The sequence below is a fragment of the Brachycentrus maculatus genome, unplaced genomic scaffold (assembly GCF_059751285.1).
Source record: "Brachycentrus maculatus isolate JH-2025_06_01 unplaced genomic scaffold, ASM5975128v1 h1tg000060l, whole genome shotgun sequence".
NCBI lineage: Eukaryota > Metazoa > Arthropoda > Insecta > Trichoptera > Brachycentridae > Brachycentrus > Brachycentrus maculatus.
In genome coordinates, this window is record NW_028280814.1 from 76346 (window position 1) to 91223 (window position 14878).

At 29.5% G+C, this 14878-nt stretch overlaps 1 protein-coding gene across 9 annotated transcripts in view; it reads left to right on the forward strand.

The window, feature by feature from the left end:
- The window catches only part of LOC148311612 (CUGBP Elav-like family member 1), an 87902-nt gene that overhangs the window by 24477 nt on the left and 48547 nt on the right, over positions 1-14878 (forward strand). For all 9 annotated transcript variants that reach the window (XM_088256278.1, XM_088256272.1, XM_088256276.1 and 6 more), the window contains exon 5: positions 8294-8342. In XM_088256278.1, coding sequence (XP_088112404.1) covers positions 8294-8342 — 49 coding nt within the window. The remainder of the gene's footprint in view (positions 1-8293; positions 8343-14878) is intronic.

The window sequence follows — 14878 nt, forward strand, 5'->3', positions numbered from 1 at the left end:
CCTACTCCCAGCGGAATACTTGGAATGGCAAACGTAAAACTCTGTGGTGACAGTAAAGTACGCGGACTATAGGATGCAAGTCAACCAGTGGTGAATCTTATGGCAGAGACCTCACAAACTGTCTGTTTTTAATGTCATTTAAAAATAGATTGTTAAGTACTTTACATCACCCTTATTAATTTTTTAAAAAATGGCAAATTTTTTTTGGAAGTATATTTGGCTTATGAAGAAACGTGCAGTTCCCTATTTTGATAAACAAATAAAAGTGTCTATCTTATGATTTATTTTGTTTTATTTTTTATTTGGTTAGTAAAAAACGGAGTTGTACCCTATTTTTAACAATAGATTGGTTCAAAAAATGAGTTCCCTAAAAAACAAATTCTCAAAATGTCCTCACATAAAAATGGAGGAAGAAAAAAATATTACTCTTATCTCAGCCCTCCCTACTGCCCCCTAGAAGACCTTTCTGGCGCTCACTGAGATGCGGTACCCTCATTAGGTGGTTTTAATTTGTCCAAGGTATTTCTGATGGAATAATCTAAAATATTAAAAACGCTCACATAATGGCTAGCGTTCAAAAGAGACTAACTTAAATTTTAATGGAATATAAATATGAAAATCAAAATCCTAACGTGAAGGGAAAGAATGAAGGTTTATTCATTAGAAACAAGTAGATAGTTAATTTCGTGGCTAATAAATCCTAATAAATCCATCAACGTAATTGAACGCGTCAAACTTACTACTAAAATAGGTTCTAGACAAATTGATTGAGATGGCGTTTGTTTGAGGGACGTGTTATTCACGGGAATGTATTGAATTAATTAGGTTTTGGAAAATAGAATTTTATTTTTTACGGTTTTTAAAATATAATTGAATATTGACTTATTGAATCGTACGGTCTTTTGTTGACGATAACGAATTTTTTATTATAAATAAGATAAAAGTTAAGAGTCACCATCGGAAAAAAGACCTTTATTTGTTCAATAAATAAAAAAAAACTAATGCATCATTTTTAAATTTAAGACCTTTTACTGCATTACATAAAAACAATAATATTGTACAAAAAATATTATCTTGGATATCAATTCACAATATGAGTCGTTCATTAAGGTATAATTATTTGGATGAGGAGTTAACTTCATACGTTTTTATTTACATGAATTTAAAACTGATCAAGCCATCGAAAGGATTACAGTAAAATGTTCAAGTCTTTTTTTTTTGTTGTTCGCTCAATTGAACAGCAAAATGGAAACAGTCGTATGTCTAGACTTAATCCCATGTTAGCTATAAATACAAACATAGTTTTCAAAGTGTAGGATTCCAATGTCAAAATGTCCAAATCGCAAAGTCCTGCCTATTCCACTGCCAGACGTTATGCTAAATCTTCGTTACTCCCGTTTAATTTGTGCTACAACACAATAAACTCTTATGGTTAAAATATTTTAAGCTAAATATCCTTCATTCATAATTTTTAGTTTTTAGAAAATCTCTTCTTTAGGTAAAATTAAGTAATGAATGTGTAAAATATAAATCGTGAAATAAAACTATACTTAAGCATCTGTTTTATATTGAGAATTTAACATATAATTTACGAGTTTATTTATATTTCAATAAACGAATTAATATTCTTGTTTCCCCTACGATAATTTTTATAAATTTGATTTGGATATTGAAAATGGTAATCTCAGTTTATCACTTCCGTTTCCGACCATCGTCACCTTTTCCGTAACAATAAACCTGATTATCTTGTTTTCAATAGATGTCAATATCGTATTTCTATAGATATATTCAACAATCCAAACAGTTCCGTTTCAATGTCAGAAAAATGTGAAATTTGTATTTAGAAAGGGGTGCAAGGTTATAATTATTATACCCACCGTATAATTTACATATATATATATATATATATATATATATATATATATATATATATATATATATATATATATATATATATATATATATATATATATATTTATTATTTTACATTATTTTCAGCTTAGTTTTGCTAAAAATTTATTACGTAAGTAATTTCAGATGTTCAACTAGTGGTATTTACACGCCGATAGTTTTTTTTTTAACACAATAAAATATAATTATACTCAGAAATATCAGTTTAAAATTTCATTAAATTTGAATTACGGTATTTTTTTAAGTGCACGAAAAGAAATTTTTGCATTTTCTCTGAAACGCATGCATTACCCGCGGTAGTTTGCAGCCACTATACTATGCATACATTAAGCTCTGTTACGTAAACAATCTTTGTTATAACAAAAGGCAATATAACCGTAAGGTGGACATGTTACATTGGCCTACTGAGGCGACAGCGTGTCACACTATTTCTGTTATTTCAGTGTAAAAATAGCGCGTGCTCGCTATTGTTCTTTGCGAAGCGGGCTATTTTGGCAACACTCGCCGCGATTAATGACTTCGGACAGCGCGCGTTTGTCCAAGCGAGTTAACTAGGTATTTGAGGGATGGCTTGAACGTCCTACGCATAGTTAAGTTACCTCGTGTCGGACCTCGCTTACATATTAATTGTCGCAGAAAACAAATTAGCTCATTTTCATAATTACATTCTGCTACCTAGACGATTTTTAATACGTCACTTCTCTCTCATTTCCATGTTTAACGAAAATTACACAAATTAACTTTAATTTAAAATAAATTTTCGGTACATTCTATTCCTACTTCTGACACAATTTACGAATTTAATTGAAAGTGAAATAACAGTTTCTCCTGTCAATTTTTAAATAATTAAATGATTATTTCGTTTACCTAATGATAATTTTACGATATCATTACCGTACAAATACAAATTACTACTTATCATGCCAATTTACCATATACTCGTATGTCATTTTAGAACTTTTATTTGGGATAAATAAAATATTTATTCAATTTTTATTTCCGTCTCGAGAAAAATAATTTTACTTCTTGGAGTTGTATTTATGAATTTCTAAGAATTCGTGAATATCTTACCTTCTATTAGAATCCTAAAATGTGACAAATGGTCCTAACATGTAATTATGTCAAAAGGATTAGATATAAAAGAACGCAAAGAACTCGAAATGCGTGTTATACGAAGAAAATATTATATTTACCTCATTTATGAAAATATTAAATACTTTTCCCTTAATATAAAGCTAAATGAGGTCTGTTTGAAAGAGTAGTATTTTTATCTTGGACAGAAAACGTAAATTCTTTAGAGGAAATTCTTATTTATACTTCCTATTGGCTAATCATTTCAGCCACCCGCATTCGAGCATCTTAAAAATCACTTATTTTTTTTGTCGATTTGTGTGCTTTCCGTCCGTCGCAGATCGTGTTTCGCTGTTCCAATATTATTAGTCGCACTTCGCGCCCCTTTCGACAGTGACGAGTCACTCCGGAAACACAATGGCCGCCGATTGGCTGGAAAAGTCGCCGTATTCACGGGACCTGCACAACAAAGTTCCTGAAAAGGCATGCCGCTTGCATGGCGACGTTCCGAAGTGACGGGTGCTGTTTTACACGGGTTCGGACGCGATGGGTGGATTTTCGGCTTTTACCGGCCTGCGTAGGCGAGAGTAAAGAGTTGCCGCCGTTCCGTTGCAATAATGACGCATCTTTAAAAAAACTCTCATGAAAAAACACTCGTATTTAAAAAGTTGTCGTAACGTTTTCTCCCAAACAGATGTTCCATCTATTTTGACACCTATTATTCCAAACAAATAGTTAAACATTGAATTATATCGATTATTAGCAATTCTTCACATTTTATCTGTTCTGTAGTAAAAAGTTAGAACATTGAAATTCATATGTGAAGTGCAATGTTTGTTTTAATTTTTTTTCTTACACTATTTAATCAAATGTATGTTTACGCGGGATTTAAAACACAAATTGATTTTAATGCTTTCATCCAGGTTTTTCTCTTTCTTGTATATATTTAGTGATAGCAGGAATTAATCGATTTTCTCAGATATTGTCCATAGGTCTAGGTGTTCGTGATGTATTCTTCACTTTTACCTTCCCCATCCTTATTATCCTATCTTCGAACAAGCCTCTTAAAGTAGGTGCTTTGCGGCTTATTCTTTCAAGAAAATCAAGGAAATAACAGTAGATATTTAGGAATTTTATTGCTCTTAATTTACTCTTAAAAAATAGAAATAGCCATTAAAAAAAAAACTCCCGGCAATTTAATTTTTTGACGGATATAAGAAGACCGTCCGTTTTACAAGAGGATGTGCTATATTTATGACATTTAAGGCGTCTGATTATCATTGTTTCGTTTTGTTACTTTTCTAAATAAAATCATTTTACGAGTTTATATTGCATTACTGCAACAATTGAGCGATGCACGGAGCTGTGTCGAGAATCCGCCGCCGCTGCCGCTGAGTGATGCGCCGGACGGAAATACCCGTCGGAGGACAATACATACCAGCTATGCAATGGCGCACGTCCATCAATCGATCGACATGTGTCTAAAACAATGCCCGACCAAAAAAAAAACGCTCTTTGTTTGCGAAAGATTTCACGTGCGAAAATGTTTGGAAACTCTGAACCAACACGTGAAAAAATACCAAACATTTTTCATAATTCCCCGTTTTCACGAAGAATATCTTCTATTTATTTTAACAAATTTTAAAGTAAACCAAAACAATTTTTTTTTGTTCTGAAAATGCTTAATCTTCTTCTTCTTTTTCAAACCCTTATCCGCACCCCAAGGTGCATAGGGCACTGCATTATATAAACACAGTGTTATCTTGATCGTTAACACGAAGGAAAGGTGATCTGCCCTCCGCTTCAGGTACCAGTCCAGGGTAATATTGAATGAATATTACAGTGAAAAAATCACTTATATTTATTTTACCCCCCCTGGGAATCGAACCCGGGACCTCCATAACGGTAGACGAGCTTGCTGACCATTACATTACGGAGGCGGATAGTATGTTTGATAGGGCAACTGTAGCTTTCAGTTCGATTGCCATCTATTTCACATTTATTTTTTCTATCTCTACATTATTGTAACTCTACATTGTATTTCTCTTAACTTCTCCTACACTGGTTTTCACACAAAATCTCTTTCTTCTCTTTTTACTAAACACTTCATTTTATAGAAATACTTATCTGAAAATAATGTAACGTAGGTCAGAAATTGAAGCTGGCTACTTTAATAATTCTTATTTACAACATATTTTAGAGTATTTACCCTTTTACCCATATTTAAAAAAATATGTATTTTTTCGGTTGTTTTAAATAATAAAAAAATACGTTTTTTTAACATCATTTTGTTTTTAATTTTTTGTGTCCCACTTAAATGTAGATCTTCTTATAAAAATCTCTATTTTTGTCAAATAAAATCTCCTGTAATAGTCCTGTTATTATGCTTAGTAACCTTTTGCAATTTTTTTTTAAACCATAAAAAATTTTAAATAAAAAAAAAACATTAATTCCACAGAATAAGCACTTTGGATAATTACTTTTAAATTAAATCTGTCACCCTATTTACATTATATAACTCTGTATCTTAACTCAAAGCTATGTAGTATTAATTAAATAAGCTGTCTTTCACTTGCCATGTATCCGAAGGAACAATGCATAATTCACGAATTTCCACAACATCTTCAACATTATTGTACTGCATAGTTGGGGCTGAGAGATTTATGTTTTGAATCCTCTTAACCTGATTTCCTATCTCGGTATTTTGGTCCTTTTTGTTGAAAATAATTAATTAAGAATACTTCATAAAAACTCGAACTACAGGAACTCGGTACTCTAAGAAATCTATACTGCAAAGATAACATATTGCAAATAATCATCATATAAATTGAAATCGTGTATTGTTTGCTTTTATACATTTTCATTAAAAATATATAAAAAAATTCAGATTAAAGAAAAAATTTATATTTATTAACCAATGTTCTTCTTGTGTATGATGATTATAAAACTTCTATCGGGAAATTTGTTTACTTTACCATATATCTAGGATATAAATTTACTTTTTATTTTACTTTAATTAGAAACATAATCTTTTTTGTTAATATTCATCTTTTAGTACTTATTTGATAAATCGGAGAAATGCAATAATGTTTAATTTATTCTCTTATTCTTAAAACTATAACTTCTTGCTTCACATTACACACTGTCCATTCCGTTAGTTTGTATTTGCATATATTAAAATAACATGTATTTTCATGAATATTCAGTGCACATGTGAATATTTTCTTCCAACAGGGGTGCATTATTTCTGGCATGTCTAATATTGCAAATTCCAAACGGTTTTTTCCCTTTAAAATAATTGTAGTAGCGAGAGCGGTTCATTTTTGTAGTGTGAAAATTATAATTTTAAGTAGTAATTGAAGTAAATTATAATGAATATAGAAATTTTACACTAGTAAACATTTAAATATAAATATAAAACACGTGGCGAATACCACTTTTGAGTTTATTAATGCAAATACAACTAGTTTGAAGAACTACTCATCCTCTTTTTGTACAAACAAACTTAGTGTAAATACAAATTAGTACAATTGTTTTATTTTTATATTTAAATTATCATGTTATTCGATATGCTCGTTAACATAAGTTAATAGACGATAATGATAAAAAAAATGCTTCCCTGTTGTATTATTGCTTCCCTGTTTTATTTATCACTCAATGGACGATCTTAGTGTTATTTTTGAGAAATAAATAAAATTCCTTGCGTTCAAAATTTATCGTAATTTTGTTCCACTTTTTTTGATGAATCGACCCGACCTTAAATATTAAGTATATTTATTGATTTTCGTTCGAAATTTCAATGGAATTTAATTAACACCTTAATATAATAATAACTCTTTATTCCAGCTTGACTAAGTGGTGGGTGCAATACTTAGTCAGCCATATATGTTTTACAACATTTTTTTTATACAATGAAATTAACAAATAAGAAAGTGAAAGAAAAAATTAAAAATAATAATAATAATAATAATAAATAATAATAATTAATAATAATGAATCCGATAATATCAATTTAATATGAAATAGTCCAGTTGCAATATTTCTTACGTTAACACAATTTTATTTTTTACAGTAGATGATATATTGGTATATAATGTAATTTTAATTTAATTATAGAAGTTAAATATTCGAAATATGCTTAGAATGAATATATTGAACCCAATAAGACTTGGCATAATTACATATTTTGGACAAGTTTGAAGGCAGAATAATCACCGGATATGCATGGTGAGATGAATGAACGTAGAAAAGCTTAAGAATTTGTTTATAAACAAAATAGTGGAGCATTTTATCCTCTCTGCTAACCTCTGTAGAACAGCGACACGATGGTTAGTTAGAAAAAATAATAATTAATGAATGACTTTTTTATGTTTTTTTGTGGTCAACAAATATTTAAGGTATTTTAATTAAATTAAACACTTGAATAATCCACTGAATCGAGTTTTGTTTTTATTTACGACTAGTTTCGAAAACGACAATTGTTCTCATCTTCTGGTACAAATTAAAACTTAAATTGTTTTAATTTGTACCAGAAGATGAAAACAATTGTCGTTTTCGAAACTAGTCGTAAATAAAAATAAAACTCAATTCAGTGGATTATTCAAGTGTTTAATTTACTTAAAATAATCATGTCATTCCACAAAGTTAATGCCGAATCAATAAATAATATAATATTTAAGGTGTTTTACAAATAATCAGTACACTCCTGTCTGCTGTCAGTGTAACAAATAATATGCATAATGACAATAATTTTACACGCTACATAATGTGATCTTAGAATGATAACTCGTCCACGAGACCGTCTTGCGACAAAAGAATGCCATTAGGAAAATCACCGTAAGCTGACAACTCATTATTCACATTTACCAGGAATTGCATGTACGAGTAGCTACAACCGAAAAATAAAAACATTCGATCCCGTTTCACGCTTTCTTCCAAATTAAAACACTTACTGCCTTTTTCTGCCAGATAGAATTGAACTAAAAAATTGGAACATCCCAGATATGTATGAGTACATAATTTTTTCCTTTTATGGGAGAATTTTGCCTCCATAGCGGCGATGCTATCAATATTTACAGACCTTTAAAATATATTTTTTTAATATTCGCATATGTTACTTCATAATATAATAAAATAACTTAAGTTTGTACTGTCAGTTCCACCAAGAAACGTCCGTACAAAACTTAAGGTATTATCGTCGTGTATACCTAGATTTGACAAAACAGTTTTATGTTTTTTTTTTTTGATCTCATATCCATTTAGAAAAATGAAGTATGTTTTTGTCGAATTAACATTGAATTTGTATTTTCAGATGCATCATCCAATTCAAATGAAACCTGCGGATAGCGAAAACAGAAATGGTAAGTTTATTTGTTATTTAATTAACGTTATTTGTCGATGTGTGTTATTATTTGCGTTTCGTGTTAAAACACAAGACATTAAAACATCGACTTGAAATTGAATGTGACTGAAGAAATAAGTTCGGAAACAAATTAAGGTAATTTTATTTGAATAATGTTTTTTCTAATATTTACTCTTAATTTTATTTAATTAAGTATGTGTGTGTGTATTCGTTAATTTATTTAATAAATATGTATATGTGCGTGTATTATATCTGGTTTAAGGGGATATTCGCAAACATATAATTCATTCCATCAGAGAGGTAACATGTCTGTTCACGACCGATTTATTTAAAGAATGTAAAAGTATTGGATATTTGTTTTATTTTTTGGTATAAATAAAAAATATATTTTTACATATTTTTTAACTCCTGACCTTTCAATTAGTCTTTTATTTCCAAAACCGTAAAATTATTTTTTAAAAAACTTGTCTTTTCAATACGAAAACGGTGTTTTAAGAAAAAAATCATTTACGTTAAATGTTACCTGGATTTATAGAAAATTAAGTTACAACAAATACTGGGCCTTAATTGAATATTTCAAAATTGTCTATTTATATTATGTTATCCTTATCGACCTGCGCCCTAGTTTAATAACTTACAAGGCAAGGCAATAAAATAGCATAATTCGTATAAAACAAAAAGAAAGTTTCATGCAGTTTGTTTAAAACATTCAAAGTTTATTTATCACTCACTTAAGAAATTTAAAATTGCAATTGTTCGATTCCCAAGACTTGTCTTTATGAGGTGTCCTTAACTTGTATGCTCAAGTCTTTAAAAGCGCTTCTTAAAGGCGAACTACAAACGTGTACGTCCGTCAAGCTTTCAACGCGAACCAATTCAAAATGTTCTATGGGTTGACGAGAAGTATGCGGAAACATGTCATTCTTGCCAAAAAATTATATTAGTCGATTAGTGAGGACTATTTTTCGTTGATTCGGAAACGTGTACTACATTCATTGTCACTCAAATGAGGTTACAGAAAAAAACATCAATTTACATATTAGAAAAAACAATCCAAATTCAGGTTATTAATTATTTATTCTTCACACCATACATTTAAAATTTGAAACTCGTTAGATTAGTCTAGTATAAAAAAAAGCAACGAAACGTTGCCACAGTTTTTTATCTTTACTGTCGTCAAACGTCATTTTATATATATATATATATATATATATATATATATATATATATATATATATATATATATATATATATATATATATATATATATATATATATATATATATATATATATATATATATATATATATATATATATATATATATATATATATATATATATATATATATATATATATATATATATATATATATATATATATATATATATATATATATATATATATATATATTTAATTAACCCTTATCCGTACCCGATGGTGCATAGGGCTTCTGCATCCTATAAACGCAATATTATCTCGATCGTTAACACATGAAGGAAAGGTGATCAGCCCTCCGCTTCAAGTACCAGTCCAGGTAATACTAAATAAATATTAGACACAAAAAATCACTTGTATTTATTTGACCCTTCCCCCCCCTGGGAATCGAACCCGGGACCTCCAATACGGTAGCCAAGCGTGATGACCTTTACATCATGAAGGCGGACTTTAAAAAATAAACCAGGATAAATTTTCGATTGCGACACGGTGTTTAGATTGTAGAAGCATTTATAAAGAGCATGGTAGCAGTTACTTATATTGGTAACCATCAAATTATTAACTTGTGTCTTTTTAAAATACGAGTACCTACATGTCAAAGTTTAATACAGTTTTTCATTTTAGTAAATAGCATACAATATTAAAAAGTTATGTTAAAATATAACAAACTATTTTAAATAGTTATAACAATTTAATTGTAATTTATGATACCCTCCATCCTTCTTACCTCTCTGAATTGCATTTCGTAATACATTTTTTACTTACTATTAACCTACGTAGGTTCCTTCATGAAATGCATTTGACCTTGATGAATCATTTTTAATGATGAACCGGTTTTAAATCATGCTCTTTATGAATTTAATACGTAAAGTGATGTAAATTACTCATGAAGCAAGCAATATATTTTTATTATATTATCTGTGATATCACTAGGTGATAACTGTAGTAGGTACGTACCTACATATGTTTGAAATGTAAAAAACATTAAATATCTTTAAAAATTAAAAATAAATATGAAAATTTAACCTAATGATAAAAACTTTTTTTTAAAACAAACTGTATTGGATACAATTTCAGGTGACTTGCGTCAAAAATGCAAAGTAAGCACATGTATTGTTAAATTATCATTTTTTTTAATTCAGAGATTAAAATTTTAGGGGAAATCACAGTGTGATTTAACCTTGTTTTGAACAATTTTCTGTCTCCATAATGTTACCTGAAATCAGAACAATATCTGTATAATGAAATCATATCACTAAATTTAATGTATTTTTAATAATTAATATGCCATTGCTCATTAAAATTTAAATCATTTCCCAAGAACTGAAGATATTTATAAAATATATTATTATGCACTTAGACAATGCACGATTTTATCTGATAAATCTTAACACAGCTAGTGACATTTATATGTAGAACTATAGAATCGTATTTGTAGAAAAAAATATGAAATGTACTCAACTCATATCAGACCCCATATGATTAGTTTAACTCTTTTGAATTGCATATTATTTCTGCTTGAAAAACTTGGTGACATTCTAATGCAACGGAACTAATCAAAGGTGATATTTATCAGGGTTGTCACTCTGTTAAATTTTTAGAGAAAATACACATTGTATTATACATGTATACACTTATTATGTTTATAAATTTATAGACTTTGTCAAACTTAATAAACCTTTGAAATAGTTTATTAAAATCATACAATTTGGGGTGCCGAAAACTAGAACTAATCCAGAAAAATCCAGAAAAGAAAATACTGAGATATTCGTGAAAAACTGCAAGCAACTTTGTTTAATTCTATTTTGAATTTTGTAAAAATTCTTTATTTTGTTTTGAACAGAGTTGATTATGTTAAAATTTAGCTTATTAAAGTGTCCGCCTCCATAGTGTAGCGGTTAGCTTGCTAGGCTACCATGCTGGAGGTCCCGAGTTGGATTCCCGTGAGGGTCAAAATAAGTATTACTTATTTTTCAGTCTTATATTTATTTAATGTCACCCTGGACTAGGCTGATCACCTTTCCTTCGTGTATTTGACGATCAAGATAACACTGCTTCCATACGATGCAGTGCCTTATGCACCATTGAATGCGGATAAGGGTTAGAATAGGTATATAATTATTATTATGTTAGATTTATTTATTGTTTTAAGAATATTATGCCATTGTGTGTTATCGACTAGTCATTGAAGAGGCTATCAGTGAGATGTGTAACTGAATATTATGATTCGTCATACATATTATGTCAAAAATAAAAACCAAAAGTTTCTGAATTTTGCGTTGGTACGTGATATTGAATATTTCGTAATCAAATTTAGTTTACACTCTGTCGCTGCGACAATGCTGCGAGATGTTTTTAAACTAGTTAGTTTTTAAAAAAGCTTTTGTACATTTTATTTTCCGAGTTCATTTGTGCAATCGGTGTCAACCCTGCATTCGGAATGACGTTCAATAAGCGCAAACCTTGCGCCACGTTTGTATTACCAATTACCACACACGTTGGGTTCATACTATGACCTGGCTGAACAGTGTTATGTCGTATAGACTCATTTTTTGCTTATCGAAGATTGAACTTCAATCGAATGAATTTTAGGAAATTGTTTGCTCTCCGGCATTGATGATGATACAGCCGTTGAGAAACTAAATGGTGTATTTTAATATATGAATTTAGTTTTTCAAAAAATGCATTAATATATTTGAAGAATAAATGAATTTATTTTATCAAGCCTACACTCGTTTATGAGTGATTTTAGAATTTAAAGTGTTTTTTTGGTGATTTTAGATTTTAATTTAAATTTTAATGTGGTTTCAAATATATTAAAGTGGTTTTAATTGTTATTTCATTACATGGAAGATATTTAAAATAAATAAAATATTTTTCATATTTGTTTAATAGAAAATATAAATGTCAAAGGGGAAAACACCATATCGCTCACTCCTTTCAAGAACGTCACAAATCAAAAATCTTAATTTTTGAGTTGAGCATGTTTTCTGAATGCCCAGAAAATGTACTATATCCCAGCAAAAGAGGTACATTTTAAATATAATATTTACCCGCTACAGGGCAGAAAGTATTGTTTTTGCATTTTGAAGAAAAGGTATTGTTTAATTATTTTTTTAAATATTCTAAACATTTTTCAAATGAAGAAAAAACCTTCAAGTTTTACCTAAAAATATCCGTTGCACAGTAAAAAGATCAATAAGTGGCTTGATATTTATTTTTAATATATTGTATTACATTTTTAAACTTTAAAAACGCTCTCCTGAAAAATCAAGTTTTTTTATTTATGACGTTCTTGAAAGGAGTGAGCGATATGTGATACTACGTTATATTGTTTCAAAGCTCAATTTACAAATGAATTTAAAAAATCTAATGAATACTTATAAAATAATAAAGGTAGTTATTTTTACAAATATTAATCATAGGCTGAACATAATTTCACAGTCTTTTGTTTTTATACCCATTATCATTTTTCAAATCTCTTCTTTATAATTGGGATATTTTGATATCTGAGATGAGATAAGCATTATCGATCAAATTAAGAAAGGTGTGATGAGATTGGTTGAACATGTGGAACGAATGAGTGAGGAAATTACAGTAAAACAAATTTATGAAGCGAATGTATTTGAAAAAAGGAGCACAGGAAGACCGAAAAAACCTTGACACGATCAGGTATGTTATACTCAATACTTAAAAGCAGTTAGAGGTCGAAGTAATCAACGGGTATGTATGAGGAGTAAAAAAAATATATTCATTCAATATTACCGTGGACTGGTACCTGAAGTGGAGGGCTGATTACCTTTCCTTCATGTGTTAACGATCAAGATAACACTGCGTTTATATGATGCAGTGCCCTATACACCATTGGGGTGCGGGTAAGGGTTTGATTTTAGATGTATGAGGAGATGCTTGAATTTGGAAGAGGCAAAGAATGTTTGAAAATACAGAGTGGTGTGGCGTTCTATTCTCTCTGCCTACCCCTGCGGGGAAGCGGCGTGGTGTTTAGTTAGTTAGTTATATTTTGATATCTCCCGTATATGCCTGATATGACCATTTGAACACAGTTATGATTTCTATGTATTTCTGTAAATGTGTATGAGTACAAACTCGGGTACAAAGTGCAGGACAGAGTACGTCGTATACAGGTTGCTTCTACTTGCGTGTTGATGTTTGTCATCAATGCCACTATGCTAGTTATTGCTGGCACATTAACCGTCAACCTTTTATCGTACCAAGTCGTTAGCCCATAGCTACTCTTTAATGTGAAAAATTATATAAAACGCTTTTATTATTCCCATAAAATATGGTGCAAATAAAAATTAGAATCAACTCCCGATAATAATGGAGAAATTTCCGTTTTACGAAGAAAGGCTTTGTTTAATATTAATTTATTCGCATATCTCAAAATCACAGTTTTTAATTATTGTTCGCTTATGTGTATTGTATGTAGTTAAGTTCCACAAGAATGCGTATGAAAGTATGAAAAAAATCACTTTTGTTCAATTTTTAAAATTGAGATTTGATTAAATTTTATGTGTGATTTCTTTATTTATTTAAAGTGAATCCTCAAATCCCTGTCAAATGAAATTGAAAATCTAAAATATACAGTAATTTACATTTATGTTAGATGTACATACATATGTATATGTTATTTCACTTACCAGAGCGTCAAACCATTTTCAAAATGAATCAATCGTGTTCACTCAAATACATACGTATATTCTTAATGCAATCATATGTAATTTATTATTAGATTAAAACCAATATTTTTAGCTTTTCCACTTTTTTATAAAAAAGTGGAAAAGCTAAAAATATTGGTTTTAATCTAATAATAAATTAAAAATGCAATTCCATCACGAAGTGTCAGTGGATAATATAAAGCAATCATATGTGATTGTTAGACGTATAAACAATATTATGAATTCTTTTATCTCATTTTCCCGCAAATTAAATGTGGCATCATATGGTAAGTATCTTAAATGGTTTTATCTTTTCTTACATAAAGTTTTTTGTTATTATTATTTGAACCACATGAATGTACATATGTTACATATATCGAAATACAATAACACGTCAGCATCCCGGGTAGAAATAGTCATATATACGTATGTTTGTGTGCATAGGAGATCATCCTAAACAAATATGTGTATAATAAATGCAGCAAGGTATACTACTTCTTAAGTCTAACGCATGTTTGGAAGTAACATTTTTTTTTTAATTATTAAAGTTTTGCATTCTGAAATATGTAATATTTGTTCAAATGGTTTAAATAACATGGAACACGATGGTTTATTTTAGAAACCATTTTATTTCTAGC